The 13,153-nt window shown below is 35.5% G+C and overlaps 1 protein-coding gene across 1 annotated transcript in view; it reads right to left on the bottom strand.

Moving 5' to 3' along the window:
* Positions 1 to 13,153, bottom strand: part of CCDC171 (coiled-coil domain containing 171) — a 146,006-nt gene that overhangs the window by 29,730 nt on the left and 103,123 nt on the right. The window contains exon 24 of the mRNA XM_064641049.1: positions 8,037 to 8,168. Within this exon, the coding sequence (XP_064497119.1) occupies positions 8,037 to 8,168 (132 nt within the window). The remainder of the gene's footprint in view (positions 1 to 8,036; positions 8,169 to 13,153) is intronic.

Here is a 13,153-nt window from a genome sequence, read left to right as displayed (position 1 = left end):
TTCCTGCGAAATAACAATGTAAAAAATAAAATTTGCAGGTAACAACATACATGAATTACAAGCCACAATTTACACAACTCTTCCTGCCAGCCACACTCCCTTAAAAAAAACAAAAACAAAAACAAAACAAAAAACCCACACCAAAATAAATAAGGCCAAATTGGTAGAATTTGGTAAAAAAACAGGTTAACTTTTAATCCTTTCAAAGCTTGTCCTCTTCAAATTTCACTTCAGCAGTACACCACTTGGGATGCTATCCCAGTCTATTTCTTCAATACAGGACAATGTGGAAATAACAGAACAGCCTGGGTTTTTATGCCTAGTTTTATATTCTGAAAGATTTAGTGTTTTTCTTAATTCATTGCTGTATTTTCTTCTAACTGCTGTCACTTATATTGTCTTGCAGAAGGGCAAATCAGGGTCAGTTTATGTAAGTGGCATCAATCTGAAAAATCTTCATCAGTCTTTATTTCAAGGCACTATGCAAAGAAAGCTGACATTAAGAGAGCCTTAACCGACAGTAAATGAAATCAATCAGCAAATCACTAAGCCGTAATAAACTCTCTCAAGTTGTAGATAACCCTTCCTTTCTCAGGTCTTTAACTACAAGGACCACCAAATGCAATATCTGGGCAGAAATTTCTCTTCCATTACAAAATTCTTGTACTAATATAGTGCAATATTTAATAATTTTTTCTTACTCTGTAAGCTATTGATAAGAATAACAAAGAGAAAGACATGTTTTATCATAACAGACTACTAAGCAGTTAAGCAGAAAAAAAATAAATAAAAGCTTCAGCATTTGACAGTTGGTTTTTTATTTTATGTATAATTAAGAATAGAAAATAGTCTGATTCTGTTTCTGCTACTTAAATATTTATGTAATAAAGTCTACTGCCTTCTTAATTTCTACTGCTCAGTATTTCTTCTTAGTTTCTGAAATTAAAAGAACCAGTACAAACAAAAAAAGGACTCCAGACAATTCCTAATCTTTCACAGTATTCATTTCATGAATTCAATTTTTAACCCACATTATTATCAACAGTTAAACACCTATGCTTCTGAATGGACTTGTCTGTGTTACAGTGGTATAAACTGCACAAAAAAAATACAGTCACATCAGTTATCTGGTAAAATTACTCCTTTTCTGAAGATACCGTGCACAGATAAACCTGTGCAGTTCTGAAAGAAACGATTTCTAAAATTAGAAAATCTGTCTAACAAACAAGGTGTTGTGAAAACTATATTTCATATCTTCTGTGATGTTTTATTTTTGTAATTATAGCATTTAGGAGTCTGTCCTTATTCACTGAGGCAGCGTTGGGTACATATTGAGATCACCATGACTCTGGGGTAATTTTTCTCATGAAAGAATAGTGAACAGAAAACAAGAAAGATGCTTCCTGCTATAAGATGCAACAACTTGGTAACCAGCTGGGAAAAAATTCCCAGGATTACAAGCAGAAGCAAAACTAAACAAATAAACTTAGTGAATTAAGATCGTATTTTACACAGTTCTTACAGAGCTTTCCTGCATACCAGCACAGATAATTCCTAAGAGATCACAAACACACAACAGACATAAATGTATGAAAAACTCTAAATGGACAAAGGCGGATAGCTACATGATTGCTTGACAGGGTCAAGAAAGAACATTTTCCATTAAGAAAGATTACAGGAAGGTTAAATGATTATATACTAACTTTGGCATTCAAGATAATCATCAGTACATCTTACTGAAAAGTTTTTACAAAACTAATAGTGCTTATGAAAGGGGCTGGACAAGAGTTAGTAGTGTCACAGGCAGAAAGAGACAGCTTTCAGTAATTGATTAGCTGGTGATTACAGATACTGACTTTGATATTTATGGTCCCGTAAGGCCAAGCCTTAATTAGCATGGTTGGGGTGTAAACAGTGTACAGCTAACTACAAAGTCCTGTGAGAAGGTTCTTCATATTATCTGTACTAATTTATTAGAATAAAGAAAGACAAGGGAAGAAACAAGAAGTGCAAAGGTGGCTGAAAAAGTGAGGAAAAGAGGTTAATAACAAGAGGGGGGAAATGAGGAAAGGAGAGAGAGCAACAAAAATCCCATAGAGAAGAGGGAGGAAAAAACTGCTCAGAAAGGAGAGTGGTGTGAAATTCAAATTACAGAAGGCAAATTTCCAACGTCACTGGCATTTAAAAGATGTCTCATTTTTTTATGTTTTAAATAGTATTTTGCTAGTATAAACTAATAGTATGTTTTGAAGTATTTATAGTTTAATTATGCTAAAATGGCTTCTAAATATTTAGCATCATGATACAGCTGCTATCTGGAGACAAAAGACATTCAAGGAGATTAAATTAGAATTCTTCATGTTACATCTCTTCAATCTGGTTATTCAGATTTTACTTAGTTGTTAATTATTGTTTCTTAAGTCCTGTACACACTTTATTTTTGACAAATTGAAGTCTGCAAAAGGTCAGGGTCGCAAGAGATGTCGTCTCACTTTAGTGAGTTTAAAACATCTACTTATTTATGAGTATTTCAGCTCAAAGTGGAAGTGTAAAGCAGCATTAGAGTAATAAAGAATCACTTTTCTCTTTGAACAGTATATTGAAAGGCAGGCTTGTAGTCAGTTTAGAAGTAGCACATTTTGACACTAGCTAAGAAATTAGTCTTATCTAATTAGGATAGGAGAAGAAAAGAGTGTGAGGGCAGCCCAGTTGCTGTTGAAAGCTGCTGTAGAACTCCTGGAAAATGAAGACCCAGTTTTACCTGACAAGAAACAGCAACTAATTCCAGAGGAGGCAGCATTCCGGCATCTATAATACAATGGATAGTTCCTTCTCTGGTGAAACAGTTTAAGTAAAAAGAAAACACTAGAAGTGTGTGCATGCTGCACTATCTTCAAAACTCTAAAATAGGTTTCTTCTTCTTTAGTATTAAGAGAAAAAAAAACCATTTTTTTTCTTTTACAGTCATGCCGTTGAAAAAAAGCAAATGGCTCTAAAACAGAAGTACAAGATTTAAAATACTAATAATCCAATTTTTAAGCAGCTACTCCATGATTAATTTTTCTTATTAAGTCCCCATATCAGAACTGATTTATGTTTGAAAGACATGCCCTATGCAGAGGATAAAATCTGATGACAGAATGATAATGTTACCTTTGAAATCACTTGCTTCCTCAATTTGGTAAGAACTTTTTTACTGACAAGCAAACTCAGGAATGAGAAAGTGTTTATTATTTTGAAGAAAATTATCAGCAAAATTATGCATATCTTTCACCTTCTAATCTATTAAGCATAAATCTAAAATTAATAAACAAGTTAAAATAAATACAAATTAGGATGCTTCTAAAACTACATTTATGTTTGTCAAATTATTTAGAAAAAGTGGACCTACAACACAATTAGTTAATGCATGACTAAATCATGCATGAATGCATAAACAGTAAGAACCTACTTCTTTGTAAATTTGTAACGATTATATGCTAACACTGAAGATATGTTAGTACTTGACTATATTACTCTATGTTATCACTACACTTTTCATTCCAAATTACTTCAAAACACCTAAGAAAAGCAAAGAAGTGCATATAAATCCCATGTGGACTTTCTAAACCTGCATGAACAGATGGATACATGCTGAAGACAGTGACAGAGGAAGCAAGATGGGGCAGGTGGGAGGGAGGGACAATGAGGACGGAAAGACTGATGTAGATCAAGCAAGATAGAGTGGGAAAGATGGGCACAGGGAGCAGAAGAGAGGGGCAGAGACTGAGAGAGACCCAGGCAGAGCAGCAGGCAGAGATTGACAGAAGGAAAGCACAAACATGTGTAGGGCAGAGAGAGCAGACATGCAGGGAGAGGGAGAGCAAGAGCATGTGCCTCAATGTGAGCACAGCAACAAGCAAGTACTCAGCCACGAGAGCACATGTGTCATGGAGAATCTGCAGGAAGGACATGGGGACAGGCAGCAGAGCACAACAGCATGTGGCAGAGAGTGATAAAAACAGAGGACACTGTTTCTTGAACACTTTCAGGTATGGTGACTCCACCACCTCCCTAGATTGTCCATTCCAGTGCTTAACCACCCTCTCTGATGTCCAACCTGAAACTCCTCTGGCGTAGCTTGAAGCTTAGTCCTCTTGTGCTGTTGCTAGTTGCCTGGGAGAAAAGACCAAGCTCTGTCTTGCTGCAACCTCCTTTCAGGTATTTGTAGAGAGTAATAAGGTGTCCCATGAGCCACCTTTTCTTCACTAAACACCCCTCAGCTTCCTCAGCTGCTTCTCATAGGACTCGTTCTCCAGACGCTTCACCAGCTCCGCTGCCCTTCTCTGGACACACTCTAGCACCTCAATGTCTTTCTTGTCATCAGGGGCCCAAAACTGAACACAGAATTTGAGGCATTGCTTCACCGCTGCCGACTACAGGGGGACAATCCCCTTCCCTAGTCCTGCTGGCCACACTATTGCTGATATAAGCCAGGATGCCACCGGCCTTCTTGGCCACCTGGGCACACTGCTGGCTCACGTTTAGCATGAGCCTGCACCTCCAAGTCCCTTTCCGGTTTCCTTTGTGTGTTCAACTAGTAACTTGGAGTCATGTCTTCAGATATGTTGTATCATGCTCATAAATATTTAGAAGCAGTTTTAGCATAATTCAACTATAATTGCTTTAAAACATAACATTAACATATGTGTCTGAGGTATCTAAATTTGCTTCAAGAAGTTTCTTTCACAGCAGTTCTTACCCTTCTGTGTCTATATCTCCAAACAGAAGAAACCCACAGTGAGAATATACTGATGCTTAATTATTTATACATGAATGTTTAAATCTTGTATGATTTATTTGGGGGCTTTATTCATTGTTTTCAGGTAAAAACTCTTGGCATAAGTGTCAATTACATATTTGATGTAAAAGTATTTGAGACAATTCAGAATTAATCTTCTGAACCACTTTTTCTGTGAGCCAATAAACTCTTTCAGAAGGGAGAGTTAATATTAGTAAGTAACCTTATTCTCTTCCTAAAGATGTAACACAATTGAATTTTCTATTTTAGAAAGAGCTGATAACCTTTATTTGTTAATTTAAATAGTCATCTGCCAAGCAAGACTACTACAATTAGCAATGCCATGTCATTTTAGTTGCTTTTTTAACCCTATATCCTGTATTCACTGAAGACTTCATATATGGTTCCACTTTTTGTCTCTTTTTGTAGGAACATTCAGGCATGGCCAGAACAATCCTGTGTTCCTGTGTTTCAGTTGCTTGAAAACAATACTATAATTTTCCACTTTCAAACTTAAATGAGCAACAAACAGTATTACTTTGTGACATAACATTTTTCACAGCAATTACATACAGGGTGAGATGCTTCAAAGCTATAGCAATGATATTTTACTCTTCGAGATATTCCACTTTTTCTTTACTTATCCATTTGAAGTGACATTTTCAAACTATTATAGTAATTCTCTTGAAGTGCTCAAGAATTTTAAAAATGCCTACAAATTAAGTCACACTTTCACTACTTGTATAGGGTTTTAGAAGATACTCACTGCAAGGATATTCTTGTTGAATAACTTAATATTTCAACCTACTGCATAATTTTGCGATTCAAGAGCCATTACGAAAGGTGTAAGCTTTGGAGAAGATACATAGAACTTTGTGCATGAACCATTTAATTTCATTACCTAAAGGTCAGAGTGTAAACTAAACTATTTAAAAGATGCACACCTTCTACATGGTTATTTCATTTGGGAATGAAATTTGTGTGTTTGTGTGATCAGCCCTGTAAGTCTTCATGGTATTTGGAATGTTGGATGCATTTGCTAAAAAACAAGATATTTAATTAAGCATGCCACAAAAAAACCCCAAATCTCTGATAGCTTAGTTCACAGTCAGGCAACTTAGGTTCATCATGTCAACCTTCTTTGCACTTGTCTATTATAAAGAAAGTATATTTTTCACAAGAAACATTTACACAAAGACAACAACAATTTAAAAATTCTAAGACTTCCCATATTCCCAATGACAAGGAATATAGATCTCTAATGCTGTTGAGCCCATGAAGTAAATTAAGGATACTGGATTTCATTCAAAACGACCTTGAGAGCCACTTGCTTTCTGAAAAATTTGGAAGAAAGATAACCTATGAGGATGCGTATGAACATACAAATGTTCTAACTGTTCTAACATATAAATGTACTAACCATTCACCTCATTCAGGATTAGACGATTGTCCATAATATAGTTTTACATACAGTGAAATTAAAATCAATTATCTGATTCCCAGCTATAAAAGGCAAATTTCATAATAAAATCTCTATAATGTACTTTAGAAACTTATCAAACAGGCACTGTGTAATCAGAGATAGGAAAGAAAGAGGGGGAGGAGGAGCAGGAGAGGGACAGAGACAGGAGGAGGGACAGAAGAGGAAGGAAAAGAAGGAAAAGAGAAAAGGAGAAAGGGAAGGAGAAAAGGAACTTCACAGTGATATGGACTGAACCTTCGGTATTGTTTGCGTAGGCACAGAGTAACCAAGTGTAACTGAAGCTGTCAGGCAAACAAAAAGTAGGTTTACAACACTGCACCACCAACGAGCTATCCAGCACATACATTGCTATGTGTTATCTATACCACAAGCACTCTGTACAAATGTGAAGCGTAACTTTTTATATTTCTGTTTCTCTTCATCTTCTTAAAAAGAAAGGATAAATAGGCTGTCTTGCAAATGCTTCTGTCATCATTGTAAGGTCAAAAAAGAATAGAAGTTGGGATGGGACAAAAAAAAAAAGCAACAGCTATCACTGAACAGCTATTACTGAATAGAAAAGTAGCATCTAAAAGCTGGTGATTTCCATGACAGCTTCTTTGAAAAGACGCCACCTGTGGAACTTTTAGCACAGTTTTAAAAGTGATCATCACTATGCTGGGGAAGCATTTGCAACATACCCTTTGTTAGAGACATACAGCTGTGCCAACTAAAGTTCATGGGAATCTGAAGGTGTTACATATTATTGCTTTATTAAAGAAATACATAATTTAAATCTTTGTCATATTAAAACGCACGTATGCAAGAGGGCAACAATGAGAAATTTCCAAGTTAGAATCTGTCTTTCTTGAATGTTTAATTTTGTAACGTTATTCCTGTCATTACATACTATATCTAGAATACAACACCTATAATAAATTCAAAAGGGTTACTACAGAAAAAAGGGTTACTACGCAATGCAATACTTGCATTGTCTAATGTCCTTGCATTTCTCTTGACTACCTTTCCTCTGATTCAGACAGAAGAGCACAATGAAAGAACTAGGAACTCACTCTGCCTTTTGTTCTCTCACTAGAAAAACAAAATATTCTGCCCTTAAAAACAATGTATTCTGTACAGCTATAAAGACTAAGGTATAGTTTGTATAGAAGAAGATATAACAAACTTAAAAACAATAAGGAGGCATTGCACAGCATCAATTTTCAGAGCTGAAAATATGTCCATTTTCAACTGATTTCTCTTTTTCCCCCCACTGTTTCCACTAACAAAATTAATATTTTGAAACATAAACCTATAAATCTACATGAACCAAATAGTTTCCATATTAAGGTATTCTAAGTAGCAGTTTCTTTTAAATTAGAACCGCTAAAAATCACTGTTAATTCTAAAATTATAATACAAAAAAATCTGATACAATCAGATTGCTGATACACGTAGCAGCATAAGAATCATGGGCTTTTTTTAATTTGTCTTGCTTAAATTAAAGGGAGGGGGGGGGGCACAGAGTGATATTACATTTCAAATATAACATTTGAATTTTTCCATGGTCATATTCCTGACAGTTATTTAACACTATTACTGCAGAATTAAAAGTTCACATCATCTCTGAAATACCATATACAACAGTATAAATGGAAATTATTCCTCTTTCAACTGTTCACTGCAATAGTTTTGAAGATTTTTGTTCCCCACACATTCAGAGAAGTCTAGCTTCTTGTTCTATTTCAGTTGCCAAAAATGAAAACAAGAATCAGGATTATCTTAGACTCTAACCTGAAATGCTGCAGCCTCTGGCCTGCCCTTCAGCCCTTCCTCTGAAAAGGTCTCTAAGTGCAGTTTGGGTAGCTCCAGGGTGAAGTCATTCGTGGCTGCCGCAGCACATGGCAGCAAGGCCTGATCTCTGACCTAAAGGGAAAAAAACAGCATCAATGGTAATTCCCCTTCAGACACATTAACTGGGATGAACTGGGTCCCCTTGAGCCCACTGAGTGGACTTGCATTGATCGCTGGACCTGAAATCCATGAATAAATTTAGGACTAATTGATTTTTCGTTGCAAATAAATCTCTAATTCCGAGTGCTGGGAGAGAATGTTAAGAAGAAAAAGCATCTTCCCCTGGTCTGAAACGAGAATAAGAGACACTAAAGGCTCACTAGTCCGGCTGGCATATACATTTCACAGATCTGTCCCCTGTAAAAACCTCATAAGAAAACAATAGTAGTTGTACTTCTAACTGAAACAAACATGAGCTATGAAATTAAAAAGTTCATGCGATCACACCAGCAAGAAGCTGGCATGTGAGTTCTGTGCACTATAGGGAGATTGTATCAATTCTCCAGAATAAGGTTCATTTAGTAGCAATTCAGTTAAAATCCAAAATAAAATGAATAATCCACAAACAAAGCAAAGTGAACTAACCTGTAGCTTTCCAATTAACAAGGGTTAAAAAAAAAAAAAAAAAAAAAAAAAGGAAAAAACGCTACTAGATCTCTTATTGCAGACTCACTGTAAGAAATAACGCACTAAGTGGTATTAATCGACTTTTGTACAGTTTCTGACCGTGCCAATTTGAAGTGGGAAATGCTACGATTTGCACAAAGCCCAGACAGATTGATGTCCAGTCCTTCGGAGGGCGGTCGGACTCGCGGAGCGCGGGCGGCCCCGCGCAGCCCCCGCGCCCTTGGTGTCGCACTGCCACCTGCCGGCCGCGCGCGGCAGCACCGCCGCCGCTTTGTCCTCGGGCACCGACAAACATCGGACTCTGCCCGAAATCCAACACTTCCCCGCGTTTCGCAACGTGTCCAGAGTCTGTCAGCGTGGACGTGAAATTATATGTATTTAACACGTAACTTCCACAGGCGCATCAGCTATGTTCGTACACCATATGATGCCACACATCCATTTTTCATTCTATTTAATACAAAAATTACCATGTCCACCTCCAGGAGACCCCAGTAGTCACATTAGATTGTAATACAGATGGATAGTCACACATACAAATATATATTAGTACAAATGAATAGATGAAATCCATTCATTAGGCGTAGACTGCATGTGTTGAGTAGCAATAGCAAGTGTTGCAAACATAGTCTTTAACTAAACAATATACAGTCTGATAATAAAACATAAACTGAATATATACTAAATACCCATAACTCAATAGATAAACCATTTACTAAATACTATTTAAATATATTTCAGTTTTTCTTAAAGGCTCTCTTGCCCACAAGAACACATCGAACATGAATTAAAACCTAGGTCTATTAATTTTAAATCCCAGATTACTTTTCTGTAACTACTTACAAAATTAGATTTTTCTAAAATGTTGATTATGAGTGAACATCTTTCAAATAATAGCAGAGCCTTTGAAATCTGCTCTGATTGAAAGAAGCTGTGCAAATCTACTGACACAAAGAAGAAAAGATTTTATGTTATTCATTCCTCTGTTCTGTGGGAATAGGGAGCCCTACATTTCCCAAGTTGACCTAAAGAATTCCTGTCAATACCTGTGGCTGCCAAACATATGCACTATGATGCAATTTTTATAACAGGAAAGGTCCTCTACACATTTTTTGCACACATAGTGCACTAGGTTCAGGATATACAGTCCTATGGAACAAATATACTCTCTAGAGTGTTCTGTCAGCATGTGTAATTCTGGTCAGATGTTAACCTTGCTGAATATAACAAAATGCATTGCTTTAAATACACACACACACACACACACACACACACACGATTTACATTTTTATAGCTTATATATACCAACTTTTCAGTGTCTTTGCTGCCAGTATGCACACAGATAAAAGAAAACATTAATGTGGATTAAGGTACTAAGAATTTATCAACATCAAACCACCAGTGTTTTGCCTTCTACCCTTCTGAACCATAGTCAATAGATCTAAATATTTTACTGCACCCTGGCCAATTCATTGTTTGATGTTTAAAAACTCAAACAGAATCAAAGAAAATTTATTAAATTTCAGCCCCCAAATGAGATACTATTAGCTTTGAAAGTCAAGTTTAACCGCGATATTGATGATTCTCTTTTTTCTGTGACAAAATTCACAAGGGAAATCCCTGTGTCAAAGTACAAAAGCAGATTGCTAATACTAGAGGGAAAAAAACAATGTATAAGCAATGTAGGTATAATACATACACAGTACAGACAGTAGAAGTCCTTTTAACCCTATTAGTTTCAAACTCTCCATTTCGGTATTGGGGCCTGACATTCACTGAACAATAAAAAATAAAACCCATTTTTTAAAATGGCTGCATTTTGATAAACATATACCATTAATACCACTGTTTCAGAAAAGTACATATTAGCTTCTTAAAGATTATGATATTTGACAGGAAGATCACAACCAAAAAAACCCAAACACAACATTTTCTGTTTGCAAATACTTAGATTGTAAAGAGTAAATCTCATTATCAATATGCATACTGAGAAATAACAAATTAAGGCAGACTTTTCCTTTGAAAAATACTCACAAGGATTCAGAAAAAAGAACAAAACACTGGGTGTATACTGTACAAATATCATTACATTGTTTCACTAGAAATGAAAATAGTCTTCAAGTTGGCTACCTGTTAAAAGACTGGAAAACTACAATGGCCATGCCTACACAGAATCATGCTGCATAGACTATACTTGTACAAAATCTTAATTAAAAACTAATTTAATAACTTCTGTCAATTGGCTTTTTGAGATCCAGAAATATAATGACAAGAGTTGGGAAACTGAGTTTATTTCCTCATTTTCTAATGGAGCAAGCACAATACTCACAGACAGACTTACATTAGAGAACTATGATGCAAAGGTCAAACTGGTAATTTTATTTTTTTAAAAAAGAGGGGGTTTTTTTTGGAAGCTTGACAGCCAGGAAAACCATCCTATGTAGTTTAGCTTTAAGATGCAACTTTCAGAGCTTTTTTTGTATTTAACGACTTTCTTTTTTATATATATATGAACTCTAAAGCAAGGCTATTTTGTCTGAGGCGTCTCCTTAGGCTAGAGATATAATGCTAAAATCTAAAAAACGTAATCAGCTAATCAGGCTTACTGCAATGATTAAAAATGTCTAAAACCAGTTCCACTTCTCTATACTCTAAAATTAATATAGAGAAAAATTATATAAATGTATATTTATCCAATGTTAGTGAAGATTCTGGTTATTTCTGATTTTGGTAAACATAATTTTAGCTGCAATGGTGAAAAGTTGCTAGAGTGATTTTATACTGAGCATAGTTAAGTGCTGTGACAGTGCACAGCTGAGTATGATCCTTAGATTTTTCAGTTTAGCCATACAGAAATACTATCCAAAACCAGGCAAAATCACAAATAGATCCACACAACTCTACTACAATACTCATAACATTTTAAAACAAAGGGGCATAGTGACTTATGATGGTGTTTAACTTTTTAATTAATTAAGACAGCAACAAAGAAGACAAGACTATAGCCACTCAAATTAAAATCAATAAAGTATTCATTAATTCAGATCAAAGCTGAAACTGAATAATAAACTGAAGTTATGTTATTGACTGAACCAAGGTGTAGAATTTGATGGGCTAATTCTGCACGTCCAAAAATTGACTTCAAAATTTTCTGCTGATTCAAGATAACAATAGCTTTGTCCACAGACCACTTCTGGGCTCACTGTGTTTTTCCTCCGCACAGTTCAAGCTGGTATGTCCAGTTATGCCAATAGAGATATGGTACTAAATGCTAGCAAGTTGCAAATGATATTAGAATGTGCCTAGGCCTTCCTAATGTCTGTGCCCAGATACTGTCTGACTGGTACAACAAACCTGAGATTTTGGTTTCTATTTTGTGCCTAATTCAGTGGTTTTTTTATTATGAAAATAAGATAATTTATGGATATAAATTTCACTATGTAATCTATATAGGGGAATATTTTATAAGTTCAAAGTTCACCAATTCTAGTTTAAAAAAATACTACTAGAGAGTAAAAAACTTTGGGCTTATTATACTTTCATTTCCTGATACTTTTTTAATAGCATATCATCTGCAATTTAAGCAGCAGCAGAACTACAATAATGCAGTGATATGGTGATAAGTGAATGGCAAACCCTGATTTAATCTATTTGATTTGAGATGACCATATTACTGATATAACAGAAGCTACAAATACACAAATCATTCTAGAAGAGTGAAAACAAAATGGTTTCTACCATACTGCTATGTGTTCTGCATATGACATATAATGGACAAAAATGGTTCTAGAACTTTTTAGAACAGAAGAAAGCAGTTTGAATGCAAACCACATCTTAGTCTTAACCACAGCCTTGTAAGTATGTGACTGATTTAGCCACATGATGTCCATACCTCCAGCGCAGCATGTACAATGGAGGCCATATTACACAAGTTAAGGACACACACGTCTACTGAACATGGTCCTTTGCCTTCTTCAATGAGAAGTATTTTAACAGAAAAAATTATATAGTAACTAAATGGAATGGGTAAGTCTTTGTTTTAGTGGTACAAATTATCATGGAACTAAAGAAAAAAAATTTATACACATTGGTGGACAGAATTAAACCTTCATGAACACTTCTTATTTTTTTCATGTTTAGTTATGAATTATTGATATTTTCTTACTCTATACTAGAAAATATAAGTGAATATACAGGAAGGAAGTTGCACCAACAATAGTACTGAATAGTGCTGATAACAGTAGTTCTTCAACTAAATTGCCAATACAGGTTATTTTCTTAATGTTACATCCCAATACTATGGGCTCTCTGGAAAATAGTGATCACACTTGAAGTGTTAGCCCATTAAGGGAATACAGACCCCAAAAGATTTGATAAGGGATTTGGCACATGCAATATCCAAAGAAGTACAAACCATGGCACCCTGCTAG

This window comes from Pseudopipra pipra, chromosome Z, assembly GCF_036250125.1.
Source record: "Pseudopipra pipra isolate bDixPip1 chromosome Z, bDixPip1.hap1, whole genome shotgun sequence".
NCBI lineage: Eukaryota > Metazoa > Chordata > Aves > Passeriformes > Pipridae > Pseudopipra > Pseudopipra pipra.
The sequence above is the reverse complement of the archived record's forward strand: the minus strand, read 5'-3'. Positions and strand labels throughout refer to the sequence as shown.